The sequence below is a fragment of the Podarcis vaucheri genome (genome assembly GCF_965113315.1).
Source record: "Podarcis vaucheri genome assembly, chromosome: 14".
In the NCBI taxonomy this organism is placed as follows: Eukaryota; Metazoa; Chordata; class Lepidosauria; order Squamata; family Lacertidae; genus Podarcis; species Podarcis vaucheri.
The window spans coordinates 2,431,190-2,458,027 of NC_138752.1; the positions used below are offsets into that span (position 1 = coordinate 2,431,190).

General features: G+C 47.6%; 1 protein-coding gene across 2 annotated transcripts in view; it reads right to left on the minus strand.

Moving 5' to 3' along the window:
• The window catches only part of LOC309518208 (thrombospondin type-1 domain-containing protein 4-like), a 128,851-nt gene that overhangs the window by 10,038 nt on the left and 91,975 nt on the right, over window positions 1-26,838 (minus strand). For both annotated transcript variants that reach the window (XM_082198104.1, XM_082198105.1), the window contains exon 5: window positions 19,522-19,969. In XM_082198104.1, the coding sequence (XP_082054230.1) occupies window positions 19,522-19,969 (448 nt within the window). The remainder of the gene's footprint in view (window positions 1-19,521; window positions 19,970-26,838) is intronic.

Sequence of the window (26,838 nt, forward strand, 5' to 3'; positions counted from 1 at the left end):
ATGTATGCCTGCGCCTAAGATCAGGTCCAGCATGTGGCCTGCTGGATGTGTGGGGCCCAAAACAAACTGGGAGAGCCCTACTGTCACCATGGAAGACACCAGATCCAGAACCTGCAAGGAGGGGGAGGCTTCAGCATGGGCATTGAAGTCCCCCAATACCAGTAGAGTGGGAACTCCAAGGCCCAGCCGGTCACCACCTCCAGTAGGCCCAACAGGGTGGCTGCTAGTGCGCTAGGTGGCCAGTACACCAGCCAGACAGCCAAGCTCTCCTCAGAACCCCACACCAGGCCAACACATTCAATGCCAGGGATCGATGGCAATGGCAGAGCCCTGAAAGAACAATCTTCCCGGATTAATAATGCCACCCCTCCCCCCCCCGGCCCACAGTCCGCGACTGGTGGAGGACGGAGAAACCCGGGGGCGCCATCTCTCGTAAGGTAACTATTTCCCCTTTGCACACCCATGTCTCCATCACACAAGACAGGCTGACCCCCTGCGAGGTAAAGAAATCTCGCAGGGTGGCGGTTTTGTTGCCTATAGAGCTGGCATTGCACAACACCAGTGAGGGAGATGGGTAGTCCTTGCTCACCCTACCTTTGTCCCTCAGGATGGGGCGCAGACTGGAGGGGGAATGAGCATATCCATATCTCATACCCCTTTGCCTATAAGATCTGCCCCCCACCGCTATACCTCCCTTGCCCTTCCATGGTAGTAATTCCAAGCTCCATGCTTGCCTCCTTCGATAGCATTAGTGTTATTATTAGAGCTTTGTAAGCTGTGGTGGTGAGTATAGGGCCCACCCCAGGTCCAAGATGGGAAATGGGCTTCAAGGGGGAGCGGTCCTCCCCAATACTCACAGGCAGATCAGCAGCAGCAATGTCCTGAGGCCTTTTTTACACACATACACACACGCAAAAGAGAGCTCCACATATATATGGAGTTCTCTTTTGCTGCATCTGTATCTCTTTTGCAGAAGCAGTGACTATTTCCAGAAAAGAGGCAGCCTCAGAAGGCCCATTTAACATCACAATTCAGATTCAGGACTATGAAATAAATCAGAGGAGAAGGGTCATGCAAATTCACAGCCAGGCTGACCCCCTTCTTAAGTATTCTCCCCAACTAAAATTGCTATGCACACGTCAAGCACAGGCAGCTGAACTTGGCCAGTCTTCCCAGATCCTTGAAGGCCAATAGCAGAAAGCAAATCAGAGGGAATAAATTTGGAAAACAGGAAAAAATGTTCCTGTCGTTGTTTTTCCAAGTTTCTGTTGGAGCTCAGTTCACAGTGAGATGCAGAAAAAATGACGTCTTTGTCTTGACTATCCCGTGGATCTTCTCTGAATGATCCCAGTCAGGCATCAACTTGAGGCCACTGCTATTTCGAGCAAATCCTCTAACTACTTTTACAAACCCGTCCAAATATCCCTTGCCTAGAAAGTCATATTTATAGAAAATGTGTGTAATGCAAGAGGCACTTAGTTAAAGGGAATGAAAAGTTATTTCCATTTGACAAAAACTGGCTGATGGTTTGCAGGCTGTCCAAGCTCTAATCACCGTCTGGCTCCTCCATTGGCTGCACCAGGCAAAGGAGCTTAAAAATCAGCATTCCCTAACCAAGTGCCCTACAGATGTTTCTGAACTACCAGTTCCATCATTGCTGACCATTGGCCATGTTGTCTCAGGCTGATATGAGCTGAAGCCCATCAACATCCAGAGGGCACCAAATTTAAACAGGCTGATGTAGTGCCATTCCATTTATTCTGGGAAAATAAACATGGTGGCCCCCAAACAAGAGTGTGCCCTAGCAGTCCCCCCCCCCAAAAAAAATGGGAAACATACCACCACAAAATATGAAAGAGGAGGCCATTTCACCTCCTGCCATTTCACCTCCTCCAGTCCAGGTGTGGATTGGTTTTGCAGCTGACCTGAGAAAATTGAGTGGCATTGTGGAATATGATCATGTTCCAAGAAACCATTTTGGACTTCAGTAGGGTAGAGGATCAGAGCTTTGGGGGAGCAACAGCAATATTTTAAGCAAGGTTTAAACTCCTGTATAATATTATTTCATTAACAAAATTTGTATGCCACACCATTTTAACAAAACCTCTAAGCACTCTACAATATTGAAATTATTAATTTTTTTAAAAAGTAAAAAATATTAAACAGCATTTTAAAAAATTAAATTACTAAAAAGAATTGAATTAGGAATACTTACTCATGATTGTGGTTCCACCCTCAAAAATGCAACCCAAGCCTGCCCAGAGTTTTCTCTGGGTGGTAACAAGAAGTGCTTATCTTGAGAAAAATCATAATATAAACAAAGGAGGCAAGTGGCAAGAGAAGAGGAGGAGGACTACACATTCCTTGGCTGAGAAGCTTCGGAGACTCCAAAGCCAGGGACACAGGCAGTTGGCAAGAAGGATCTTGTTGACTTCTTCCTACCTGCAGATAAATCAAGGTCTGGCTTCTTTGGTGACGACGAGAACTACTGTTCCCTCAGCAAGGTCATCAACCTGCAACATGAATGCTACAGAAATGTAAGGAATTTGCGGCTCACTCTCCTGTCATGAGGAGGATAGGCCTGAAAAGTAGAATCATATGAAGGGACCCCACGGGTCATCTAGTCCAACCCCCTGCAATGCAGGACTCTCGGCTAAAGCATCCAGGACAGACGGCCATCCAGCCTCTCCTTTAAAACCTCCAAGAAAGGAGAGTCCACAACCTCCTGAGGGAGACCGTTCCACTGCTGAACAGCTCTTACTGTCAGAAAGTTCTTCCTGGTGTTTATTTGGAACCTCCTTTTTTGTAACTTGAAGCCATGGATTCAAGTCCTACCCTCCGGAGCAGGAGAAAACAAGCTTGTTCCCTCTTCCCTGTGACAGCCCTTCAGATATTGGAAGATGGCTCCCGTACCTCCTCTCAGTCTCCTCTTTTCCAGGCTCAACATACCCAGTTCCTTCAACCATTCCTCATAGATGCCATTGGACTGCAACTTCCACCACCTCTGACCATTAGCCACATAGGCTGGGATGGATGGGAGTTGCAGTCTAGCAACATACAATGAGCCAGGTGGCTGTTGAGGGGAAACACCTCTACCTGAGGCCTGGAGAAAGAGAGCTGCCACCAGTCAGCAAAGACCGTACTTTTGCAAAGCACTCTCTATAGGGAGTCCAGTCCAGAAGCTACAGCTAGTGCAGAAGGCTGCAGCTAAACTGCCGGTGGGGGCAGATGACTGATGGCATGGGACACCTTTGCTAAAATATCTGCACTGGCAGCTCATATGCTTCTGGGCAAGGCTCAAGGCTCTTGTGTTATGTTAACATACAACACCCTGAATAACTCAGGTCTGGGGTGCCTTAAGAATCATCTGCCCTAGCCTGATCACTGAGATCATGCAAAGGAGCATTGCTATTTGTCCCCCATGTTACAGAAGCAGGGAAAGCAGTTATCTGGAAAACATTCACTATTTGCATTCTGGACGAGTAGAAAGAGTAGCTTTGACTCTTAAAAATTCCTACAAGGACAATGATGGGTGGGGCGGGGAGGGGGGGCATCCTGCCAGTAGAAATTTGGTCTGTCCTTCTGTCTGACACACTCTTTTTCTATGTTCAAAAAGCCTCCTCCCACCATGGGAGGAGCATTCAAATAGGCCGTCCCCTGCCTGACACCTGAAATTGTCCAGACTTGTCCCACTTAGTTCTCCTGCAGAGGTGGGGAACTGGCATCCCTCCAGATGCTGTTTGACTCCATCTCCCATCAGCTCCAACCTGAACAGCCAACAGCCAAAATGGTGGGAGCTGCAGACCAGCAACATCTGGGCGGCCACAGGTCCTCACCACCACCGTTCTGCTGTTTCTATTAAAAGCCTCTCAGAAAAACTTTTCCTTAAAGATCAGCATTTTGGCATGAGAGATACGCAGTCCTGCTGACTGATATTTCTAATCATAGGCTCCTCTAATGACCTCCCCCCCCCCCTTCTGAAAGCAGCATACTGTATATTAATTTGGCACAGACACATCACGTTCAATGAATATATACCCCATTTAAACTTCATTGTCCATTGCATGCCAGCCGTGCAGGGCCCAGGGGCTTGTATTCACTGACCACCAGAAAAGACATTTTTCCCCTTCCATGAAAGGGAAAGTAGCATCTTCCAAGGACAAATACTAGCAACACAATAATTGTTGTCGTCCCTCAAGTAAAATCACACTTCCTCCCCAAGCCTGTGTGGCCCAGGGCCCATTCAGCCTTGACTCCCGGCCTGTGCTGAAGACAGAGCCACTCTGACCAATGGAGGGAAAGCCTGCTTTGCTATCAGGATTCCTTCAAAGCCACAACTGGGAAGGAAACATTGGGCAGGGATAAAGAACTGTAACAGGAGGAAAAAGTCCTTGGAAAGGAAGCCACTGGATACAAACTCCGCTTCTGAGCCACTTAAGAACTGAACCACTTTACTACTTTCCACCCACGTTTATTATTGAAACTCATCTTACAGTATTCATTACTACCGATTTATGGTCTTCTGGTTGATTCAGAATGCTAGATGCCACTGTTATGTACTCTGTGAAACCAAAGGACACTGCGGGCTCAAGCGAGGGCTGGGCTTGTTTTTATGCCCAGAAAGCAGACCTGAGTAAAGCCCCCTCCCCAGCGCAGCCATGCCCCCAAGCAGACTAGTGATTGGCCCAAACTGTCGACAGCCATGGGACCCCAAAACCAGGAGCCAGGAAGCAGCAGGTGGTGGCTGGGCCACAAACACTGTGCCACCCCCAAAGAAGTGTTGAACAGTCATTCCCCGTGATGGCAGTCATGGGATTGTTGTCTATCACAATGGTGTATGTTTTGACTCAACTGAGTGGGAAGTGACGGAGACAAGATGTTTGTGTTCCTGTGTTCCGTGAAGTGGGACTATTGTCCTTTGTTCTTTCTCTTTGCTGTCTGATGCTAGAGAGAGAGGGAGCCATGTTGCAGTGCTCCGTGTGTGCTTATATGTAAATACAGTAGATTAGCCCAAATGCTGAGTTGCTGAGTTCTGTTACGCAAGCTGCGAAGAAACTGCAGATCCTGAGTGTGCCGATGTTGGTTGGCATTGGTCGCTGTGATGTTCGGGCAGAAGAAAGCTTTTGAAGCTCCCGAACGAACGACCAGGAGGGAGAGAACACGCCAGTCAGGCATGTGTCTCTGCCAGGGTCCTACTCGAGAGTAGGACAAGCTCCTGACAAGAAGATGGCCAGATATTGCCCCAGTCAAGGTGCCTTTTTTGTTATTTTTAATATGTTCTTACCCACTATGAGCACAGTTTCTGCAATGGAAGGGTGGGGAGGTAAATATTCTTTGTAATATTCTCAGTGCTCACCACTGAAAACATCTTCTCTTGAAAGCAGTCCACATGCAACTTTAATGCCCCTACAACAGGCACTGATCTCAGTGCATGGAGCACTTGCACACTGCTGCTATGCAACTATAAAGAAACTGCAAAGCACATTCTTCATGTGTTTGGCACACCACACATGGAGCTTGGCCAACAAAGTTGGCTAAGACATTTACCATTGATCCAGTGCACTATTTCTAAGCCACAAATCTGTGTCCAATCGTTCATTTTCCTTGCAAAATCAAATCCCACAGTCTCAGCCAGCCTGCCTAAGCAGTTTTACAGAAATCACTCACAAGCTAGCAGCAACACTCAAATCTATTTTTTTAGGCTTACAGCAGGAGTGTGAAGCTTCCAAGTCGTGGAAGCTGAAGTTTGGTTTTCCAACAACCAGGATCAGCTCATGTCCTCTTCCATCTGTGCTAATTTAATGGGAAGAGCACCTGTTTCCTCACGAGTGTTGCCAGACGCTAGTGTGAACCAGATCAGGGCCGACCAAGTGTACGCAAGACGCAAGATTGCAGGGCAAGATACACATTACCAGAGCCGTAGCTAAGTGATCTTGCGCCCCTGGCAGAACCGTCCAGATTGCGCCCTCTAGCCATGAACATATTAGCTGTTCTTTCCGCCTCTCCTCCAACCCCCCCCCATTCAATTCCTCACACACTTCAGCTTGTAATTAATTATTTCACAGAAAATCCAATATTAAATTTATAATTTCTTAATAAAAGGTTTCAGCAAAGAATATGACATTGTGATGTGAGCTGACAGGTTTTTTAAATGTAATTCAGTTGTAAAACAATACACAGATAGGCCTAAATGAAACAAACAAAATAATATCATAGTGATTTGGTCCACAATGATAACTTTACATTATAATACTATATGATGTAAAATGGCATTATTTTCACAATATTTGTGTTATTTAGTTGATATAGAGTAAGAAAACTTATTATTATTCACAAGTCACAAGTTACAAGTTCTTATTAACAAGAGTTGTCACTTTTAAAAAAAAAGTCAAGTTAGGCCAACTCTGGCTTTAAGTAGCAATCTCCTCAATGAAGTCTGATGTGGTTAGAACTTAATTTTTTTCACTTTAACCAAAGAAAACTTGTTTTGGCAATGATCCACTCAGGTCACAGCAGGATTCAGCTACTGATGCTATGTACTGGAGCTGAGAGGAGGACATTTGTCAGTGTGCTATGTGATTGCTATCAAGTTGGTTGGGTTTTTTGTGTTCTTCCATTTAGTGAGCTTGTAAAACGTAATAAAATTAAAGAAATGGCACAAAGAGTTGACTGGTCACCCAGAAAGCGATGTGAAATAGTACTATTAAGTGAACAAGGCTACAGTTATGAAGAAATCAGAAGAAAAATTGGTGGAAACTTAACCAAAGGTGGCATTTCTAATTTTTTGAAGAGGTATCAGGAGACTCAGCCACTACAAAATCAGACTTGTAAAGGCAGGAAAAGGTGCACAGCAGCAAGTGATGATAGAAGAAATGAGAGAATGTGCCTACGTGACAGAAGAAAATCATCTGGGTGTATACAAGATGACATGGTGAAGTTGAATGCAAGGACTGTTCAACACAGACTGCAGGAATATTGTCTAAATGCTAGAATTCCAAGGAAAAGGTCATCGTTATCTCTCAAACAAAGATTCAGAAGATGAAACTGGGCATGTTAACTGGACAGCGGACCAATGGGACAGTGTTATTTGGACTGATGAGACCCAAATCTCCTTGCTTGGTAGTGATGGCATGAAATACGTGAGGAGAAGAATTGGAGAAGATTTACATCCTACTTGCATTACATCTACCGTGAAACACTCAGTTAGTGTTATGATCTGGGGTTGTATGACAGCAAAAGGTGTGGGCAGAATTTGCATCATTAATGGGAATGTAAATTACATTATGTTGCAAGCCATCCTGTAAGGGCTTTGTTCTAAAAAGCAAGGTGCAAATATTTTAAAACAAAGAAACAGGTAAACCTGGAAATACATCAGTGGTGGTGGCCATGAGCAAAAGTCATTTACATTTTTAAAAGGGGATAACCTTTTGCACACACAAGAACATCAATAAAGTTTTCTGCTCCCTGCTGCACAACATTTCATTACCACATAGATCATCCAACAGTATGCACATTTTTTACTTTTGAGCAAGGGGTGGGGGGTTTTATGGCATTTGCTTGACTCCAATAATAGACCATTCCCCCCGCAAAAAAGGGGGGTCTTCCTAAAACCTGCATGCAATTAAAGCAACATAGAGATTTTCTAACTGAAGTTTCTGCAAATGGAGGGTATTCAAGCAACACATCTTATATGAACTGACAAAAGAACTGAAGACGGCTTGGAATGCGTTATCACACTTTCTAAGTGTACATTTCTGCAGGCAGAAAAATGGCTGGTGCTCGGATCTGCAGGGAATTATTAAAGACACATTAAAATATATAAGGAATGCAGCAATCTGGCTTCAGATAAGATATGAGCAGATCCACATGCTCGCTCTCAACCCCACATGGAAGACACATTGGATTGGGGATAATCAATACAAACTAGAATTTGCCACAAGAAGAAAATCGCTCCTGCAAAAAAAGCTCAGCAGTAGAACATCTGCAGTAGCACAGCTAGGAGAGACTCGGACTGAAACTTCTGGAGATCCACCAGGTGGATGTGCAGAATAGCTAAGGATTTTGGGGAGGTGATTTATTATGTGTTGGAAAATATATTTAAGGTAACTCTCCCCCAAATACCAGAAGCTTTCTTACTGTGGATAACTGGAGCAGATACCAGAGAACTCTGTTTCTTTACACAACAATGGCAGCACCAATATTATACACACAAAAATGGCAAAATGAGGTGGTACCTACCAAAGAAGAATGGCAGCTGAAATTGATAGAATATGTAGAATTGGCAAGTTTGATGTGTAAAATTAGAGATCAGAAAGAGACTGATTTTAAAGAAGATTGGAAAATGTTTGTTGTTGTTGTTGTTTAGTCGTTTAGTCGTGTCCGACTCTTCGTGACCCCATGGACCAGAGCACGCCAGGCACTTCTGTCCTCCACTGCCTCCCGCAGTTTGATCAAACTCATGCTAGTAGCTTCAAGAACACCATCCAACCATCTCATTCTCTGTCGTCCCCTTCTCCTTGTGCCCTCCATCTTTCCCAACATCAGGGTCTTTTCCAGGGAGTCCTCTCTTCTCATGAGGTGGCCAAAGTATTGGAGCCTCAGCTTCAAGATCTGTCCTTCCAGTGAGCACTCAGGGCTGATTTCCTTCAGAATGGAGAGGTTTGATCTTCTTGCAGTCCATGGGACTCTCAAGAGTCTCCTCCAGCACCATAATTCAAAAGCATCAATTCTTCGGCGATCAGCCTTCTTTATGGTCCAGCTCTCACTTCCATACATCACTACTGGGAAAACCATGGCTTTTACTATACGGACCTTTGTTGGCAAGGTGATGTCTCTGCTTTTTAAGATGTTGTCTAGGCTTGCCATCACCTTTCTCCCAAGGAGCAGGCATCTTTTAATTTCGTGACTGCTGTCACCATCTGCACTGATCATGGAGCCCAAGAAAGTAAAATCTCTCACTGCCTCCATTTCTTCCCCATCTATTTGCCAGGAGGTGATGGGCCCAGTGGCCATGATCTTCGTTTTTTTGATGTTGAGCTTCAGACCATATTTTGCGCTCTCCTCTTTCACCCTCATTAAAAGGTTCTTTAATTCCTCTTCACTTTCTGCCATCAAGGTTGTGTCATCTGCATATCTGAGGTTGTTGATATTTCTTCCGGCAATCTTAATTCCGGCTTGGGATTCATCCAGCCCAGCCTTTCGCATGATGAATTCCGCATATAAGTTAAATAAGCAGGGAGACAATATACAGCCTTGCCGTACTCCTTTCCCAATTTGGAACCAATCAGTTGTTCCATATCCAGTTCTAACTGTAGCTTCTTGTCCCACATAGAGATTTCGCAGGAGACAGATGAGGTGATCAGGCACTCCCATTTCTTTAAGAACTTGCCATAGTTTGCTGTGGTCAACACAGTCAAAGGCTTTTGCATAGTCAATGAAGCAGAAGTAGATGTCTTTCTGGAACTCTCTGGCTTTCTCCATAATCCAGCGCATGTTTGCAATTTGGTCTCTGGTTCCTCTGCCTCTTCTAAATCCAGCTTGCACTTCTGGGAGTTCTCGGTCCACATACTGCTTGAGCCTTCCTTGTAGAATTTTAAGCATAACCTTGCTAGCATGTGAAATGAGTGAAATTGTGCGGTAGTTGGAGCATTCTTTGGCACTGCCTTTCTTTGGGATTGGGATGTAGACTGATCTTCTCCAATCCTCTGGCCACTGCTGAGTTTTCCAAACTTGCTGGCATATTGAGTGTAGCACCTTAACAGAATCATCTTTTAAAATTTTAAACAGTTCAGCTGGAATACCATCACTTCCACTGGCCTTGTTATTTGCAGTGCTTTCTAAGGCCCATTTGACTTCACTCTCCAGGATGTCTGGCTCAAGGTCAGCAACCACACTACCTGGGGTGTACGAGACATCCATATCTTTCTGGTATAATTCCTCTGTGTATTCTTGCCACCTCTTCTTGATGTCTTCTGCTTCAGTTAGATCTTTACCACTTTTGTCCTTTATTATGGTAATCTTTGTACGAAATGTTCCTTTCATATTTCCGATTTTCTTGAACAGATCTCTGGTTCTTCCCATTCTGTTGCTTTCCTCTATTTCTTTGCATTGCTCGTTTAAGAAGGCCTTCTTGTCTCTCCTTGCTGTTCTTTGGAAATCTGCATTCAATTTCCTGTATCTTTCACTATCTCCCTCGCATTTTGCTTGCCTTCTCTCCTCCGCTATTTGTAAGGCCTCGTTGGACAGCCACTTTGCTTTCTTGCATTTCTTTTTCATTGGGATGGTTTTAGTTGCTGCCTCCTGTATAATGTTGCGAGCCTCCATCCATAGTTCTTCAGGCACTCTGTCCAGCAAATCTAAATCCTTAAACCTGTTCCTCACTTCCACTGTGTATTCATAAGGGATTTGGTTTAGATTGTATCTTACCTGTCCAGTGGTTTTTCCTACTTTCTTCAGTTTAAGCTTGAATTTTGCTATAAGGAGCTGATGATCTGAGCCACAGTCAGCTCCAGGTCTTGTTTTTGCTGACTGTATAGAGCTTCTCCATCTTTGGCTGCAGAGAATATAATCAATCTGATTTCGATGTTGCCCATCTGGGGATGTCCATGTGTAGAGTCGTCTCTTGGGTTGTTGGAAAAGCGTGTTTGTGATGACCAGCTTGTTCTCTTGACAGAACTCTATTAGCCTTTGCCCTGCTTCGTTTTGATCTCCAAGGCCAAACTTGCCAGTTGTTCCTTTTATCTCTTGATTCCCTACTTTAGCATTCCAATCCCCTATAATGAGCAGAACATCCTTCTTTGGTGTCACTTCGATAAGGTTTTGTAAGTCTTCATAGAACTGGTCAATTTCAGTTTCTTCAGCACCAGTAGTTGGTGCATAAACTTGGATTACTGTGATGTTAAAAGGTCTGCCTTGGATTCGTATCGAGATCATTCTATCATTTTTGAGACTGCATCCCAGTACAGCTTTCGTCACTCTTTTGTTGACTATGAGGGCCACTCCATTTCTCTTACGGGTTTCTTGCCCACAGTAGTAGATATGGTAGTCATCCGAACTGAATTCGCCCATTCCCGTCCATTTTAGCTCACTGATGCCCAGGATGTCAATATTTATTCTTGCCATCTCATTTTTGACCACATCCAACTTACCCAGGTTCATGGTTCTTACATTCCAGGTTCCTATGCAATATTTTTCTTTACAGCATTGGACTTTCCTTTCGCTTCCATGCATATCCACAACTGAGCGTCCTTTCGGCTTTGGCCCAGCCGCTTCATCAGCTCTGGATCTACTTGTACTTGTCCTCCGCTCTTCCCCAGTAGCATGTTGGACACCTTCCGACCTGAGGGGCTCATCTTCCAGTGTCATAACTTTTATATGCCTGTTGTCTTTGTCCATGGAGTTTTCTTGGCAGGGATACTGGAGTGGCTTGCCGATTCCTACTCCAGGTGGATCACGTTTGGTCAAAACTCTCCACTATGACCTGTTCATCTTGGGTGCCCTGCTCGGCGTAGTTCATAGCTTCTCTGAGTTCTTCAAGCCCCTTCGCCACGGCAAGGCAGTGATCCATGAAGGGGAGGAAAATGTTTACAGAATACTTAAAAACTCAGTGCACATATGTTAAAATGCAAATAGGATTGCAGTAAGAACAGCAGTGGGGGTGAACTTTTTGCTTTTCTTTCGTGATAAGGTGACGGTATATAATATGCAGCATAAATTGAAATTTTGGGGGAACCATGGAGGGAGGGAGGGAGGGAGGGGAAATCAAAGGTGGAATAATTGATTGCTAAATGTGGAATGCTGTTGAATTATTATTATTATTATTGAATAAAATTATATAAAAAGGGCAATACTGAACTAGATGGACTAATGGTGTAAGTGAGGCTTCCTCAACCTCGGCCCTCCAGATGTTTTTGGCCTACAACTCCCATGATCCCTAGCTAGCAGGACCAGGTCAGGGATGATGGGAATTGTAGTCTCAAAACGTCTGGAGGGCTGAGGTTGAGGAAGCCTGGTGTAAGTCATAGAAGGCAGCTAAGCTCCTAAAAGAGCACTGAACATAGAAGGCTGGCTCAGACCACGTCAGGCCACTGGTTCATCCAGGGCTCCCCACACCAGGGTAGCCAACATCCAAATGCTGCTGGACTATAACTCCAATCATCCCACATCCAATAATCTATAATAATATGCCGAGGGAACCCTGTTGGCTACCTACACTGTCTGGCAGCATTTTCCAGAGTTTCAGGAAGGGCTCTTTCGCTAACTGATCCCTTTAGCTGGAGATGTAAGAGCCTGAGCCTGGGGCCTTCTGCATACAAGCAAGGTGTCCTACTAGAGTTACGGCCCTTAAGTTCCAATTAGAGGCCCAGGAGTTTTATCCCACTTCTAAACCGGACCTTTCAGCCTTCTCTTCACATCTTCCCTACTCCCTTCCTCTGCTCTTACATATCCCTGGGCAAGAGCTTGAGGCGGAAGGGAACTGTGTACACCACCTTGAACTCCTTTGAAGAAAAGTGGATTATAAGATAGATAGATATATAGATAGATAGATAGATAGATAGATAGATAGATAGATAGATGACAATGATGATGGAGGAGAATCTCGTCCATTTACTACAGAGGTATACGTCCACTGCATCAGCATGTAATTCAAGCAAAAGGTAAGGCAAACATCTCCACTCTACAAAATAAAACTGCCATCTGATCCCTCTCTCTCTTTTTCTGTAGCAGCTTGGAAGAGAGTTCCACTCCACCACTTCATTCCCTACAATCACAAAGCTCACTAAGGGAAAAATCTTAGAACTCTCCCACGAAAGATCCCAGATGCAAAGTGTGCAAATAGCCTCTTATACGCAACATGGATTAGAGCCATTTAGAGGGAATGATTTGTAATTGAAAACCCCTGCCTTTGCAAAAGGGCTAGAGAAAGAGGAAGAGGAGGAATGCCAGAATGCTGACCTGGCCATGAAACTGAAGTTCCTTCACCATATCAGCAGAGGCAGGATTGCGTAAATGTTATGTGCATTGAGCTTAAATGACTTTAATCAAGGATGCTGGAGAAATATTTTTGGGCACACCAAATATGAATGCCAAGTGCATCCATACAGTTTGCAAAAGAGAGAGAGATCTTGAAGACATGAAGCAATTTAGAGAAAATCCACAGGCGGGGAGGCTGTCAGGCCTGGCAACAAATGGTTCAAAAAGCTAAATGTGTGTGCATTAGCTGAGTGGTAGGCGAGGAAGACGTGGACTAGACTATAGGTATGAATACCAAGAAAGGGTGAGATGTTACAGATGGAGGAGGGAATTATGCCTAGGAGAAATGAGAATAATGAAGTGAAAAACTGAGACACACACAAAAAGAGAGAGAAACTTGGGGTGAAAACTAGGAAAAATGTCTGGGATTTCAATGCAGTTGGTTGGGGGATTCTGAAAAGGGGAGGAGGAAGGATGGAATTTGATCTAGTCACACTTCATTGAGTTTTTAAAAGAACAGACTCTTTGGAGTGCCGTTAGTTTTTAATTTTCATTTCAGGGCAAAGAGAGTGGGGAGGGACACCAGCTGTTCAAAGCAGACATTTGCCACGTTTCAACAGAAACACCTCCCTTTCGGCTAAGGTGGAAACTAAAGGGAAACTTACAACTGGTCATATTTTGAGAACCTGAAAGGGACACATTGCACACTTTTGTTTTTTAGGCATAAGGGTTGAACCTGCAATGTCTATACAAATCAATACACTCTACATTATTTCAGATGGCGTGGCATTTTATTTTATCCTTGTGAAATTTTGTTTTTATGTGAAATTCTGAGAATGCCTTTTTGGTGTTGTTGATTAAGCAAGCAGCTTCTCAGGTGCAAGGCTGGAAAGGAAGTACGCAGCATGATGGTGTTCTGGCTCTTCACAGACTATGGGGAGAATAGGAAGGGAAGCCTTATCAGTACACTATTATTCCTCATAGAGTCTTACTCTCTATTATTTAGAGCTCAGTAGTACTTCCGTTCTGGAAGTCCGTTCGACTTCTGAAACATTTGACTTCCAAAGCGTGGCTTCTGATTGGCTGCAGGAAGCTCCTGCAGGAAGCTCCTGCAGCCAGTCGGAAGCTGCAGAAGACCCGTCAGACGTTCGGCTTCTGAAAGAATGTTCGAAAACCAGAACACTCACTTCTGGTTTTCGATCGTTCGGGAGCCGGAACATTCGGGAGCTCCTGAGGCGTTCGGGAGCCGAGGTAGGACTGTATTTTAAATAAAATAAATAAAAACTATTCCATTTTGCCAAACCTCTGATCCATGTGTTGAATTCACAGCATTTTGATCTCTCACTCACTCTCCGAAAGAGATTGTCGTGCATACATTAGTGCAGAGATCCAGGCTCTGGTCCCAGTCCAAACCAAAGTGGTTGGATCCAACTGCCATTAAAATGAATGGAACTTAGGTTGGCCACAAAGTAACTTATCCCATTTATTTCAGTGGCACTTAGACATAACCAGATTTCTGAGCACTGGGACCACTATATCCACATTTAAGCCCCATGTTTTCTGGGGAACACTAGAGCAGGGGTCGGCAACGTGCAGCCCGTGGCCCGGATGCTGCCCACGAAGACCGTTTTACTGGCCCATGAGTCGAACCAAGCCGCCTGCTCGGCGAGTCCCCCACGTGCTCTGCTAAACTGGCGCAGCACAGCGCGGGGACTTGCCGAGCAGTGCTGCAAATCGTGTCTACGCATGCGCTGATACCAGAAATCGCAACTGCGCATGTCCAGATGCCGGAAATCACTTCTGCACAGGTGCGATTTTCGGTATCTGGGCATGCGCAGAAGCTATTTTTGGCGCTGCAGACATGAGCAGACACGATTTCCAGCATCGCGCTGTGCCAGTCCAGCCCACGGACAATCTCTGTGGGAGTGATCCAGCCCATGGCCGGTAAACCTTGGGATCACCAAATGAAATAGATAGATCAACATCTTATCTCATACTTAGCTATGCAATTCACTCATTCTGCCTTTATCCCTTGCCTTGCCTATGGATCACTCAGATCCATTTATTATTATAATATAATATTGTTATTAATGATAATAATACTGATTTTTAAACATATGAATTGCATTTATATCCCACCTTTCCCTCCAAGGACCTCAAGGTCATATACATGGCTCTACCCCTCCTCACTTAATGCCGGCAGTGGGCTCCATTATTACCAAATAATGGAGGTTTACAAACAAGACAGGAAAATTGGCTTCCAGGTGGAGAAATCAAAATTAGAAACAGAATTGTTAGAACCCAATGCTAAGAACTTGTCTAGAATGTATAACTTGTTGCTGAAATGGAATACACAAGATGAAACAGTTAAATCAGCTATGATTAAGTGGGCACAGGACATTGGTCATGATATTATGTTTGCTGACTGGGAACAGTTGTGGACCACCGGTTTGAAATTTACGGCATGTAATGCCTTAAAGGAAAATATTATGAAAATGATCTACAGGTGGTACATGACCCCAGTCAAGCTAGCAAAAACTTTTCATTTGCCTGATAATAAGTGTTGGAAATGTGAAGAAACTGAAGGTACCTTTTACCACCTTTGGTGGACGTGCCCGAAAATTAAGGCTTTCTGGGAAATGATATATAATGAAATGAAAAAGGTACTTAAATGTACTTTCCCTAAGAAACCAGAGGCCTTTCTCTTGGGCATAGTCGGCCAATTGGTGCCAAAGAAGGACAGAATTTTTTTTATGTACGCCACCACAGCAGCAAGAGTACTTATCGCAAAGCATTGGAAGACTCAAGATCTACCCACTCTGGAAGAATGGCAGATGAAGGTGATAGACTATATGGGACTGGCTGAAATGACTGGCAGAATCCGCGATCAGGGGAAAAAGACGGCGAAAGAAGATTGGAAGAAATTCAAAATTTATCTTAAGAAACATTGCAAAATTAATGAATGTTAAAATGTCGAGGTTCTAGGGAAAAATGGGGGCTCCAGCTGTAAAAGATTAAGTAAAAGAAAAGAATAAGGGAAAAAATTGATAAAATTAAGTTTTGTTAGGATTTGCTGAAATAACTTTTGAAATTGGGATGTAGAAAGGGGAGGTATGGGGAAGTCGATGAAGTAAGGTTTGAGGAAAAAAAGGATATGAAATTATACATGTTTGTTTGTGTGTTTGTTTGTTTGTTTATGTCTATTAAAACTTTGTAAAACCAATAAAAAGTTCATTAAAAAAAAAACAAGTTCTTCACCCGGCAGTGAGTTCCGGGACGCTTCACTCCCATGAACATATTCCAAGCTGTATATCTGACTGCTGGCCACACAGTGAACCCAAGGCTCCCATTTCTTTGCCCAGCACAGATGACGGCTTATGTTAACTGAGATGTTAGCTGAGATGGCTTTAATAGGGAACCAGGAGGACAGACCTTGCAGAGGAGGCTGTTCCATTAGGGCAAATGCAGCCCTGTTCCACCCTCTGCAGCCGACCTTCTGTCCTGGACCTTCACGGGATGCCCCTGCCTTTTAGTATTATGAGAGATCCACTATGTCCACATCAGGCATAGTTTTATATAGCTCTGCAACTCCCACAGAATCATAGAATCATAGAGCTGGAAGGGACCCTGAGGGTCATCTAGTCCAGCCCCCTGCAATGCAGGAATCACAACACTGATGACTGGCCATGCTGGCTGGGTCCAGCAGAGCCCCAGGTTCTCCATCTCTGCTCTAGATGTCTTCACATTCTGCTTCTAGGCCTTCCAGAAGCATCCGACTAGCCACAGTTGTATAAACCGGATAGAGCAGTGTTTCCCAACCTTTTTTGGGCAAAGGCACACTTGTTTGATGAAAAAAATCTCGAGGCACACCACCATTACAGCCCTGTGACGTCAGCGCGCAGCGTCACGCCGGGAGGGACGCACGAAAGTGCAAGTTTCAATTTTTTCCCCTCCCCCTTGCCGGGGAACCTCCAAGCTTTGGGAGTGGGGGGGAGGAGGCAGCAAAGCGAGGGACTGAGGGACTCCTCCAACGACAAGGGTTGGGGAAGAAGAGAAAGGGCTATTCCGCTCCAGTCACGGGAGGGGAATATGTACTAGCCCAACTGGTGTGCGGTCTTCGGAAAGCGGGGTGCAGGAAGGAAGCCTAGGCTCGGGGTCCACCGACCTCGGCGGAGAAAGGCAACAACCGAAGCCTCCCGACGGTTTCGGGGGAGACGTTCAGAGCTTCCCTGGGAGTTTCTCAGCCTGCCTTTCGGAGGAAGAGGCGGAGGGGGCCTGGGGATGGCGGTGGCCTCGGCCTCGCCCTCCCTCCGTCCCTCTACCTTTGTAGTGGACGCGCAGGTTGTTCTGCGAGAGGCCGATGTAGCTGAATTTGTCCTTCGGGTTCCAGGAGCGCGGCAGCGGCGTCTCCTGCTCGTCCACAGCCGGGTAGAGCCACTTGAGGCGCCGCTTGAGCTCCTTCTCCTGCTCGTTCAGGGCCGGGTCGCCGCCGTGAGGGAAGGGCGCCGGGGCGCTGCTGCTGCTGCCGCTGCCGCTCCCAGCAGGCATGGGCCCAGCTGAGGCGGCGGCGGCTGTTGTGGTGGTGGCGGCGATAGCGGGCGGAGGAGGGGGCGGCGGCGGGGCCGAGGTGGCCGGCGGCGGCGGGGGAGGCGGCGGCGGGTGGAGCAGGAGGGCGGCCGAGGCCGGTGAGGGAGTAGGGCTGCCCGGGGCTTGAGGAGCCGTCGCCGGGAGTTGCTGCTGCTGTTGTTGCTGCTGCTGCCCGGACATGCCGGCCTCCTCCTCGTCCGCTGTCTCGCGCTCCTCCCTTTTGCGCGCGCTGCCCCGCCGCCGCCCCATTGGCCGGGTCCTGTCAGCTGATCCTGTGTTATTTCCTCTGTGTGTGTGTGAGGGGAGAATGGAGACAGAAACCTCGGCACCACCACCACGGAGCCGCCCCCGGCTCGACGCGGATCCTCGCCGCTTCCGCCCCGCCTCTCGCCGCCCGCCTCGCCCGGCTCCCTCCCACGGCACACCAGGCAACGTCCCGCGGCACACTAGTGTGCCGCGGAACACCGGTTGGGAAACGCTGGGATAGAGAATTAAGTGGACCCAGCAGGGCTCTTCCCACACCAGCCTGAGAAAGCCCCGCACGACTCTTGGGTGCTGCGCAAGTGCACTTACACTGCTCATTACAGAGAAGGAAATGCTTCCCCTCTTGAGACCCATCTTTACCTCTGGCAAGCCTCAACACTTTCCCTCTAAGTTAGCGACTTTTTTATATATAAAAAAGTTTTGTTTGTTTTAATTATCCCTTTCCCTTCTCGTTTCAAATCCTATCGTGTCATGTTTGTAGGTTCTAAGCAATCAGCAAGGACTTACTTGCCCTAGTTTTTCTTTGTAACTTGTACAACACCCAGCACAACTTCAAGCACTTGATCAAAAACACTACAAAATAAGACTTTCTTAACCAACCACCAGTCTCTATTTATTATTAATCACACAAGCTGAAAAATGTAAGCTCAAATTTCACATGCACCAAAGTGTCAGTCACAAGAAAGCAAGTTCTGCCTTAAATGAAAAAACAATAAAAATGTAACGACGAAGAAATGACCTAATGGACCAAAGCAGATTGACTTAATTTGTTATTAATTAACTGCCCCAAGCAGAATCCATAGGGGGAAACGACCCAACACTAGGATTCCAAATAACAGTTCTTTCCCCTTGATAAATTATATTAACCTCATGGAATGTTCCAAATAAAAGAAAAAACTCAGTGTTCTCTGGATGCCAGCGGGGGGCCTCAAAACATTACAGCTAATAAATTAAATTACTGCCCAACTGTATGAACTGGGAGGTCATGTACTATATGGAGAAACACTATAGATTTCCCAGCATCAAAAGCTTGCTCATTTTCCTAGCTTTCTGATTTGGCTTTTGGGAAGTTCCTTCACCATCCTGATGCCCTCCAAAAGTTCTGAACTGCAGCTCCCATCAGTCACAGGGAGCAGAGCCAAGCTGCCATGGGCTGATGGGAGTTGTGATCCAAAACATCTGGAGTGTGTCAGGCTGGCAAAGTCTGATCAGTTGTATTGGTGGGGCAGAAACCAGAAGAATCTAGGAAGAGCCCTGCTGGATGAGGCCAATGGCCCACTGAGTCCAGCATCCCCCTCTCACTCTCACGAAGGACCTTGACTGGCTGGGAGAGATGCCTTGGACTCCAGGGCTGCCCTGCTGTGCGGAAGAAGCCCTTCTTGAGATGACCATGTTGTAAGATCTGGACTCTCGCCATCCAAATTCAGGTGAATAAATCATATTTCTTAAAGCTTCAACAGCCCCTGCCGTGTCTTGATTCTCAAAGGCACACAGCCCCTGGGTGAGTGCCTGGACCCCCCCCCCCTGGAATCTTGCTGCAGCTCAGCACAGAGCGGGGGTGGCACCCAACTTTTGTAATGAAATTATGTGGGTGGTTCTCACCCAGCCAAGCAATTACTACATTCTTTCAGTAGCTCTTAACAGTCCAATGAATCCCGCAAAGATCCTAAAAGCAAAAGCAAAGGGAGCACCACTTACATTTGTGTTGCAGAGTTTGTGCTGCTTATAGGCTCCAGTGCACACGATTGCCGAGGTCCTCTGAGTGGGAGTCTGGCTTTGAACTGCCCTGTGAGCAACAGGAACATGAGAGACCAGCTCTGTGCCACGGAACAAACTCTGAGGTGCTGGAAAGGCTTGCAAGTGGGGCCCAGCCTGGGGGTAAACAGAGTCACTTGAAACCTGAGTCCTGGGTGGGGGCCGGGAGTCCTCTTGGTATAAGTTTCCATGGCGAGGCGAAGGGTTAAAAGGGTGAGCAAAAGGGCTCTGAACCGCTGCTGCCCATTGCTGGCTGGCTGTATTCCGGGTTGACTGCCGCTGCCTGCGTGGCTTGTTGGGCTCCTGCCCCGTGTCAGTCTGCAGAGGTAGGATATAGGGCACTTTTCCATAGCCATACTTCCCAGGTCCAATGCGGCTTTTATTTCTGCCTCTGAAGATAAGAGGGGCAGGGTGTGAACATGAACAGGTTAACTCAGCAACAATTGAAAACAAGCATGAATTTATGGATAGTTTCAAGGAGAAGTCCAGGTTAGGGGGGTGTCCTAGCATCCTAGCAGGATGTAATGAGGTTGCCAGCCCTGCTCACTCCCCCAGGTCATTGGCTCAGCTCAAAGTGGTGCACCCCAGAGATTTCTGGAAGTCCCATCATCCCCAACTGCTGCGCATGTGGGCTGTGTCCGATGGAAACTGTAGTCTGGCAACATCTGGAGGGTACCATTTTGGCTGCCCCCAGCTTAGCTGGTGGAAGCAGCTGCCTATGGGAAGCCATCCACCATCTGGCCTTGTTCAAGGTGCTTGTGAGTAACTCTGTGTTGGGTATTCCAGGGTACTGTGGGGATCAAAATGGCTGGTAGCTTCCCACTGCAAGGAATCAGGTAGGTGGCCAGAAGATTTGCAGAAGAAGGGGTTTTTAGCCTAGGCTCTTGGGTCCAGCACCTGCCCCAGGAGAGCAAATGTTGCCGTCTCTCCAGTGCACTTTGAAACCTTTTAACAGCCTAGATATCCAAGAAAGGACCAGTGCCCAAAACCCTTCCTGCCTCCACCACTGTTACATATCCCTGAAGACTTTGCTTCAACCATGGGACGTTGTATTGCTTTAGGTTGCAGTAAATTTCCTCCGTGTCAACGGCGGCAGCCAACATGGAGACCTCCAGTTGTTGCACCAGTTTCCAGCATTGCTGACCTACTGGCCATGCTGTGGAGGACACCATGTGAGCTACTCCTGATTTAGAAGTCAAGAGGCTTTCGTTCTGCATGAAGATATCTTTGGAGGGGAAACACTGTTGTACTACCATAAAATAAATAAACAGCAAATCCTACACACTGCTTGATTGCAGCAAAACCTCTAAGTGGTTTACATGAAATATTAAAATTATCAGCAAAGACAGATTTTAAAAAGTAATTAAAAACATTTAAGACTCAATTTATAAAAACTTAAAAGCAGCCTGCTGCATCAGGCCAGTGGCGCCTCTAGTCCAGGACCCTGTTCTCACAATGGCCAACAGATGCCTGTGGGAAACCAGCAAGCGGGATTCGAACCCAAGGGCACTCACTTGTCATTCAGCTGGTTTTCAGAATCATTGTTACCTCTGGTTCCCTCCAACTTCCAGTTCTTCAGACTGGAGCAACAAAGAACAAGCAGAGGCTCCATGTTCACAGAAGGGATTATGCAAAGGTTGTGTAGGTGATTGTAACACGTAGCTCAGGGGTAGAGCATTTGCCTTGCAAGCAGAAGGTCCCAAGTTCAGTCCCCAGCATCTCCAGGTGGGGCTGGGACAAACGCCTACCTGAGCCCCTGGAGAGCTGCTGCCAGTCAGTGTATGCAGTACTGAGCAAGATGGACCAATGGTCTGGCTCGGTATAAGGGAGCTTCCTATGTTCCTCTTTCTCCAGGACTTACTTGACAAATTCTGCTCCCTCAGCATACAAAAGGGGTTCAATGGGTAATTAACCCAGCTACTCCCCAAAACCAGCAATTTAAATCCAGCCTTGAAATTGAATGGGAGCCAGAGGAGCTGTCATAGCACAGGTGAAACAAGCGCAAACTTCCTTTCCCACAATGCAGCAGAGCTCTTTTTATGCCCTGGGAGGAAACATGCACTTGGAGATGATGCCACCATGGAGCCAAACATGCCTTCTCCCCTGATGCAAGCAGGGTCTTAAGGACTTGAGAGTGCCTCAGCCAGGGTCTCCTTTGTTCAGAGCCAGCCCCCAACCCCAACTCCCTAAAGCAACACCTTCTTCAGCTAAAACAAAAGCATGGGACAAACATTTCTGATATGCATTTTCAGTAGGAAAGGCAAGCTCCAAGCCTCAGTTCAGAGGCTCTTCCCAAATTCCTTGTCCCGGGAGTGCTTGATTTCTTAATCACCCTCTCCCATTGCCAGTCAGGGTGCTTGTTACACTGACGTCTTTGAGATCATTTACATAACCTTACAGCATTTGGGGTTTATAATCCATTTCCACCCTTTAAGCATGTATGAACCAGAGTGTTGTTCACCAACCCTGAGAGAAACTGTCACTCAGGACTTGTTCACATGGCTTCATTTGTTCTTTTGAACAAACTGCAAACTCTTGTTCTTTTGAACAAGAGGCACCTTTTTCAATTTTCTGCCATGACATATGGAACTGCCCTGGGCTTGAAAGAGAGGGAGTTAAAATGACAAGGCAAAAATGGGGAATGATGAAAGAAAGAAAATGGCAACCTATGTGGATCAATGGTTCCCACACCTTGGGTAGGGGGCCCTGCCTATAAAGTCATCCCCAGAGCCCCTCCCCCAATAAAAAGCATAATTCAGAATAGTGGTTTGCATGACCCTCTAAGGAAGATAATCATAGAATCATAGAATCATAGAGTTGGAAGAGACCACAAGGGCCATGGAGTCCAACCCCCTGCCAAGCAGGAAACACCATCAGAGCACTCCTGACATATGGTTGTCAAGCCTCTGCTTAAAGACCTCCAAAGTAGGAGACTCCACCACACTCCTTGGCAGCAAATTCCACTGTCAAACAGCTCTTACTGTCAGGAAGTTCTTCCTAATGTTTAGGTGGAATCTTCTTTCTTGTAGTTTGGATCCATTGCTCCGTGTCCGCTTCTCCGGAGCAGCAGAAAACAATCTTTCTCCCTCCTCTATGTGACATCCTTTTATATATTTGAACATGGCTATCATATCACCCCTTAACCTCCTCTTCTCCAGGCTAAACATGCCCAGCTCCCTTAGCCGTTCCTCATAAGGCATCGTTTCCAGACCTTTGACCATTTTGGTTGCCCTCCTCTGGAAACGTTCCAGTTTGTAGTGTCCTTCTTGAACTGTGGTGCCCAGAACTGGACACAGTACTCCAGGTGAGGTCTGACCAGAGCAGAATACAGTGGCACTATTACTTCCCTTGATCTAGATGCTATACTCCTATTGATGCAACCCAGAATTGCATTGGCTTTTTTAACTGCCGGATCACACTGTTGGCTCATAATAACACAATAAAGTTCAAAAGAGTAACAATGAATTGCCCATTTATTCAAAAACCAGTTAAAACTATTTAGTTTAATTCATTCAACAAAATGTATGAACTTAATCTAGTAAGAGCTGTTCGACAGTGGAATTTGCTGCCAAGGAGTGTGGTGGAGTCTCCTTCTTTGGAGGTCTTTAAGCAGAGGCTTGACAACCATATGTCAGGAGTGCTCTGATGGTGTTTCCTGCTTGGCAGGGGGTTGGACTCGATGGCCCTTGTGGTCTATTCCAACTCTATGATTCTATGATTCTAGTGATACCATGAAATATACTCAGAGTCGCAAAGTGATTTCATGCTCTTTATTCAGCTCATAGTGGTGAGGAGGAATGAATGAAAGTCCCCTCACAGTATCTGCTTTATATACATTATTTACACAATGGGCTGCACCTGATTGGCTAATTCCGGAATTCTACTGTAAGCCAATCAGGTTGTGGATTCACTTCTATCTGGAGCAGGATTGGGTGGTTCCTGCCAACCAATCAAACTGCTGCATTGTTCCAGGACCAATCAGACTGCTGCATTCTGAATCCTATTGTTCTAGGACTAATCAGACTGCTGCAATTTGGATCCTATTGTTCTAGGACCAATCAGACTGCTTCAGTTTGGATCCTATTGTTCTCAGTACATAACACCCCTCCCCTCTAAGTTCCAGTCCTGCCCGGGAGGTCGCATTCATAGTCCTCAAGGTATGCCGGCGGCCTACGTGTGCGTTGCGGCCTGTGGTGTTCCCTGGTCCGGGCCCCAGGTTCTGGCTCATGTTCCAAGGATGCTGGCTGTGATGGGGTTGTTTGGTCTGGTGCAACCGGCTCGCTCAGTCGTGGTTCTGGTTCTGGTGTCCTTTCGGCCTCACGGGTCCTCTCTGTATTTACTGATTCTGCCTCTCCTGCTGGCCCCTCCTGCTCTATGGGCCTCACTGTCCCGCTGTTCCCTTGGGACTCCTCTGACCTGTCCTCCTCCTGGGTTTCTCCCGGGAATCGTCGCCGTATCTGGTCGCAGTGGCGGCGCCAGCATTGCCCCCCATCCGTTAGCACCTCGTACGACACTGGGCCAGTGACCCTGGTGACTGTGGCGGGTACCCATGCCGGGCCTGCCCCAAAATTCTTTGCGTACACTGGGTCCTGGGCCTCGAAGGTCCGGGGGTTCCTGCCTTCCCCCACGACTACCTCATCCTGAGCTCTATCGGGGTGAAGGCGGTCCAATCTGATTGCAAGGCGCCGACCCATTAGTAGTTCCGCGGGGCTCCGGCCAGTCGTTGAGCTGGGGGTGCTGTGCTGTGCTAGAAGGAATGTGGCAAGGCGGTACTCCCAGTCCCCTTGCGTCATGCGGCGGAGGGTGTCCTTGGTGGTCCGCACCATGCGTTCTGCTTGGCCATTGGTGGCAGGGTGGAACGGCGCTGAACGGATGTGGCGGATGGCGTTCTGTGCTGTGAAGGTTTGGAATTCTCCTGACGTAAATGCAGTCCCGTTGTCTGAGACGAGAGTGTCAGGGAGCCCGTGGGTTGCAAACAGCCTGCGTAGTACCCGGATGGCTGCGGACGTGGAAGTGGACGGTACCAGTGCGACCTCCAGCCATTTGGTGTAGGAGTCCACCACTATGAAGAATGTTTTTCCCTGAAAGGGGCCAGCGAAATCCACATGCAGGCGTGACCATGGTGCTCGGGCGGACTCCCAGGACTGGACTGGGGCCCTTGGGGGATCTGGGCGGGATTCTTGGCAGGCCTGGCAGTGTTTGACCCAAGCCTCTATCTCTCCATCGATCCCCGGCCACCACACATAACTCCTGGCAAGGGCCTTCATTCTTACTACCCCTGGATGTGTCTCGTGTAGGGCTGTGAGGACCCTTTTGCGGAGGGGCTGGGGAACAACGACTCTGCTTCCCCATAACAGGCACCCCTTGTGGGCCGACAGTTCATGTTTGCGGGTTGTGTAGCCGGCGAATTCTGGCCCGGGGCTGCTGCTGGGCCATCCCCTCCACACCCAGTCCAGGACCCGGGAGATGACCCTATCTTTCTTGGAATGGTGTGCAACTTCTTGTGCCTGAATGGGGCGGTCAGGAAGCAGCTCCAGGCTCATAACCTCTTGTGCAGGTGCTGGGTCAGGGCCTGTTTCCGGTAGTGGTAGCCTGCTGAGGGCGTCCGCATGGCCCATTGCCTTCCCCGGGCGGTGAATCAGTGCATACTGGTAGCTGGCAAGGAAAATTGACCACCTGAGGACGCGAGGAGACAGCACTTGGGGGGTCTGCTTTTCGGGGGCAAACAAGCCAAGCAACGGCTTGTGGTCAGTCACCACGGTGAAGGGCCGCCCGTACAAGAAATCATGGAATTTTTTTACTCCCTTCACGATTGCCAGACCCTCCTTGTCAATTTGCGAGTAGTTCCGCTCGGTTGCGTTGAGTGTCTGGGAAAAGTACGCCACCGGTACCTCTCTTCCATCCGGGAGTTGGTGCCCCAGGACAGCGCCAATGCCATAGGGTGAGGCATCGCATGCTAGCACCACTGGCAGCCTCTCGTCGAAGTGTGCCAAGACAGAGTTTGAGACAAGCAAGTCCTTGACTGCCTGGAATGCAGCCTCCTGGCGCTGGCCCCACACCCAAGGGGCCCGCTTGTCCAGGAGTCTGTGTAGGGGCTCCGCTACCGCCGCCTTGTGGGGAAGGAAGGAATGGTAAAAGTTCAATAGTCCCAAGAAGGCCTGAAGTTCAGTCTTGCTCTTGGGCGCTGGGGCATCACAAATGGCCCGTACCTTGTCCCCCGTCGGGTGGACCCCTTCTGCGTCCACCATAAATCCCAGAAAGTCCACCTGAGGCACTCCTAGTAGACATTTTTCTCGCTTCACCTTGAGACCCGCCGTCTGGAAACGGTGCAGAACGGTGCGGAGGCGGTCCTCAAACTCCTCTGGTGTGGGCCCGGCAATCAACACATCATCGAAGAAGGGGGTGACGCCAGGAATCCCTTTAAGGAGAGAGTCCATTAGATTCTGGAATATGCCTGGTGCCACGCTGACCCCGAATTGCAGCCGCTTTACCCTGAACGCTCCTCTGTGCGTCACAATCGTCTGTGCCTCTGCTGTGGCCTCATCTACTGGCAGCTGTTGATATGCTTGGGCCAAGTCCAGCTTGCCAAAAATTTTCGACCCAGCCAGGGTGGCAAGGACATGGCTGACCACTGGCACTGGGTATGCGTGGGCCGTGAGGGCCTTGTTTATGGTACATTTGTAGTCTGCGCAGATGCGGACCGAACCATTAGGCTTGACGGGTGTGACGATTGGCGTTTCCCAGGGGGCATTAGGCACCGGCTCCAGCACTCCTTGCTCCACGAGTCGGTCCAATTCCTCGTCTATACGGGGTTTCAAGGCGAACGGGACCCGGCGGGCCTTGAGCCTGACCGGTCGTACTGCGGGGTCAAGCTGTAGCGCAATGGGGGGGCCCGTATACTGTCCCAATTTTCCGTCGAAAACCCCTGGAAATTCCTTGCATATGGCGTCCACGTCCACTTGTAAGCTAGTGTGGTTCACCCCGGTGACAGCTAGCCCCAGTGGTCCAAACCATGCCAATCCCAGTAAGCTAATGTAGGGGCCCTTGACCACAAGCAAGTCCAGTTGTCGCGTCCGCCCTCGGTATTGCACCCTGAAGGTCCCCACCCCCATTGTGGGGACCTTACGTTTCTGGAAGTCCCGTAGGGTGAATGGGGCCGGCCTGAGTTTGGGACCCCCAGTAGGACACAGTTTCCTTAAGGTCTTTGCCGAGATTATGGATAGAGTTGAACCCGTGTCAAGCTCCATGCGGCATGGGGCC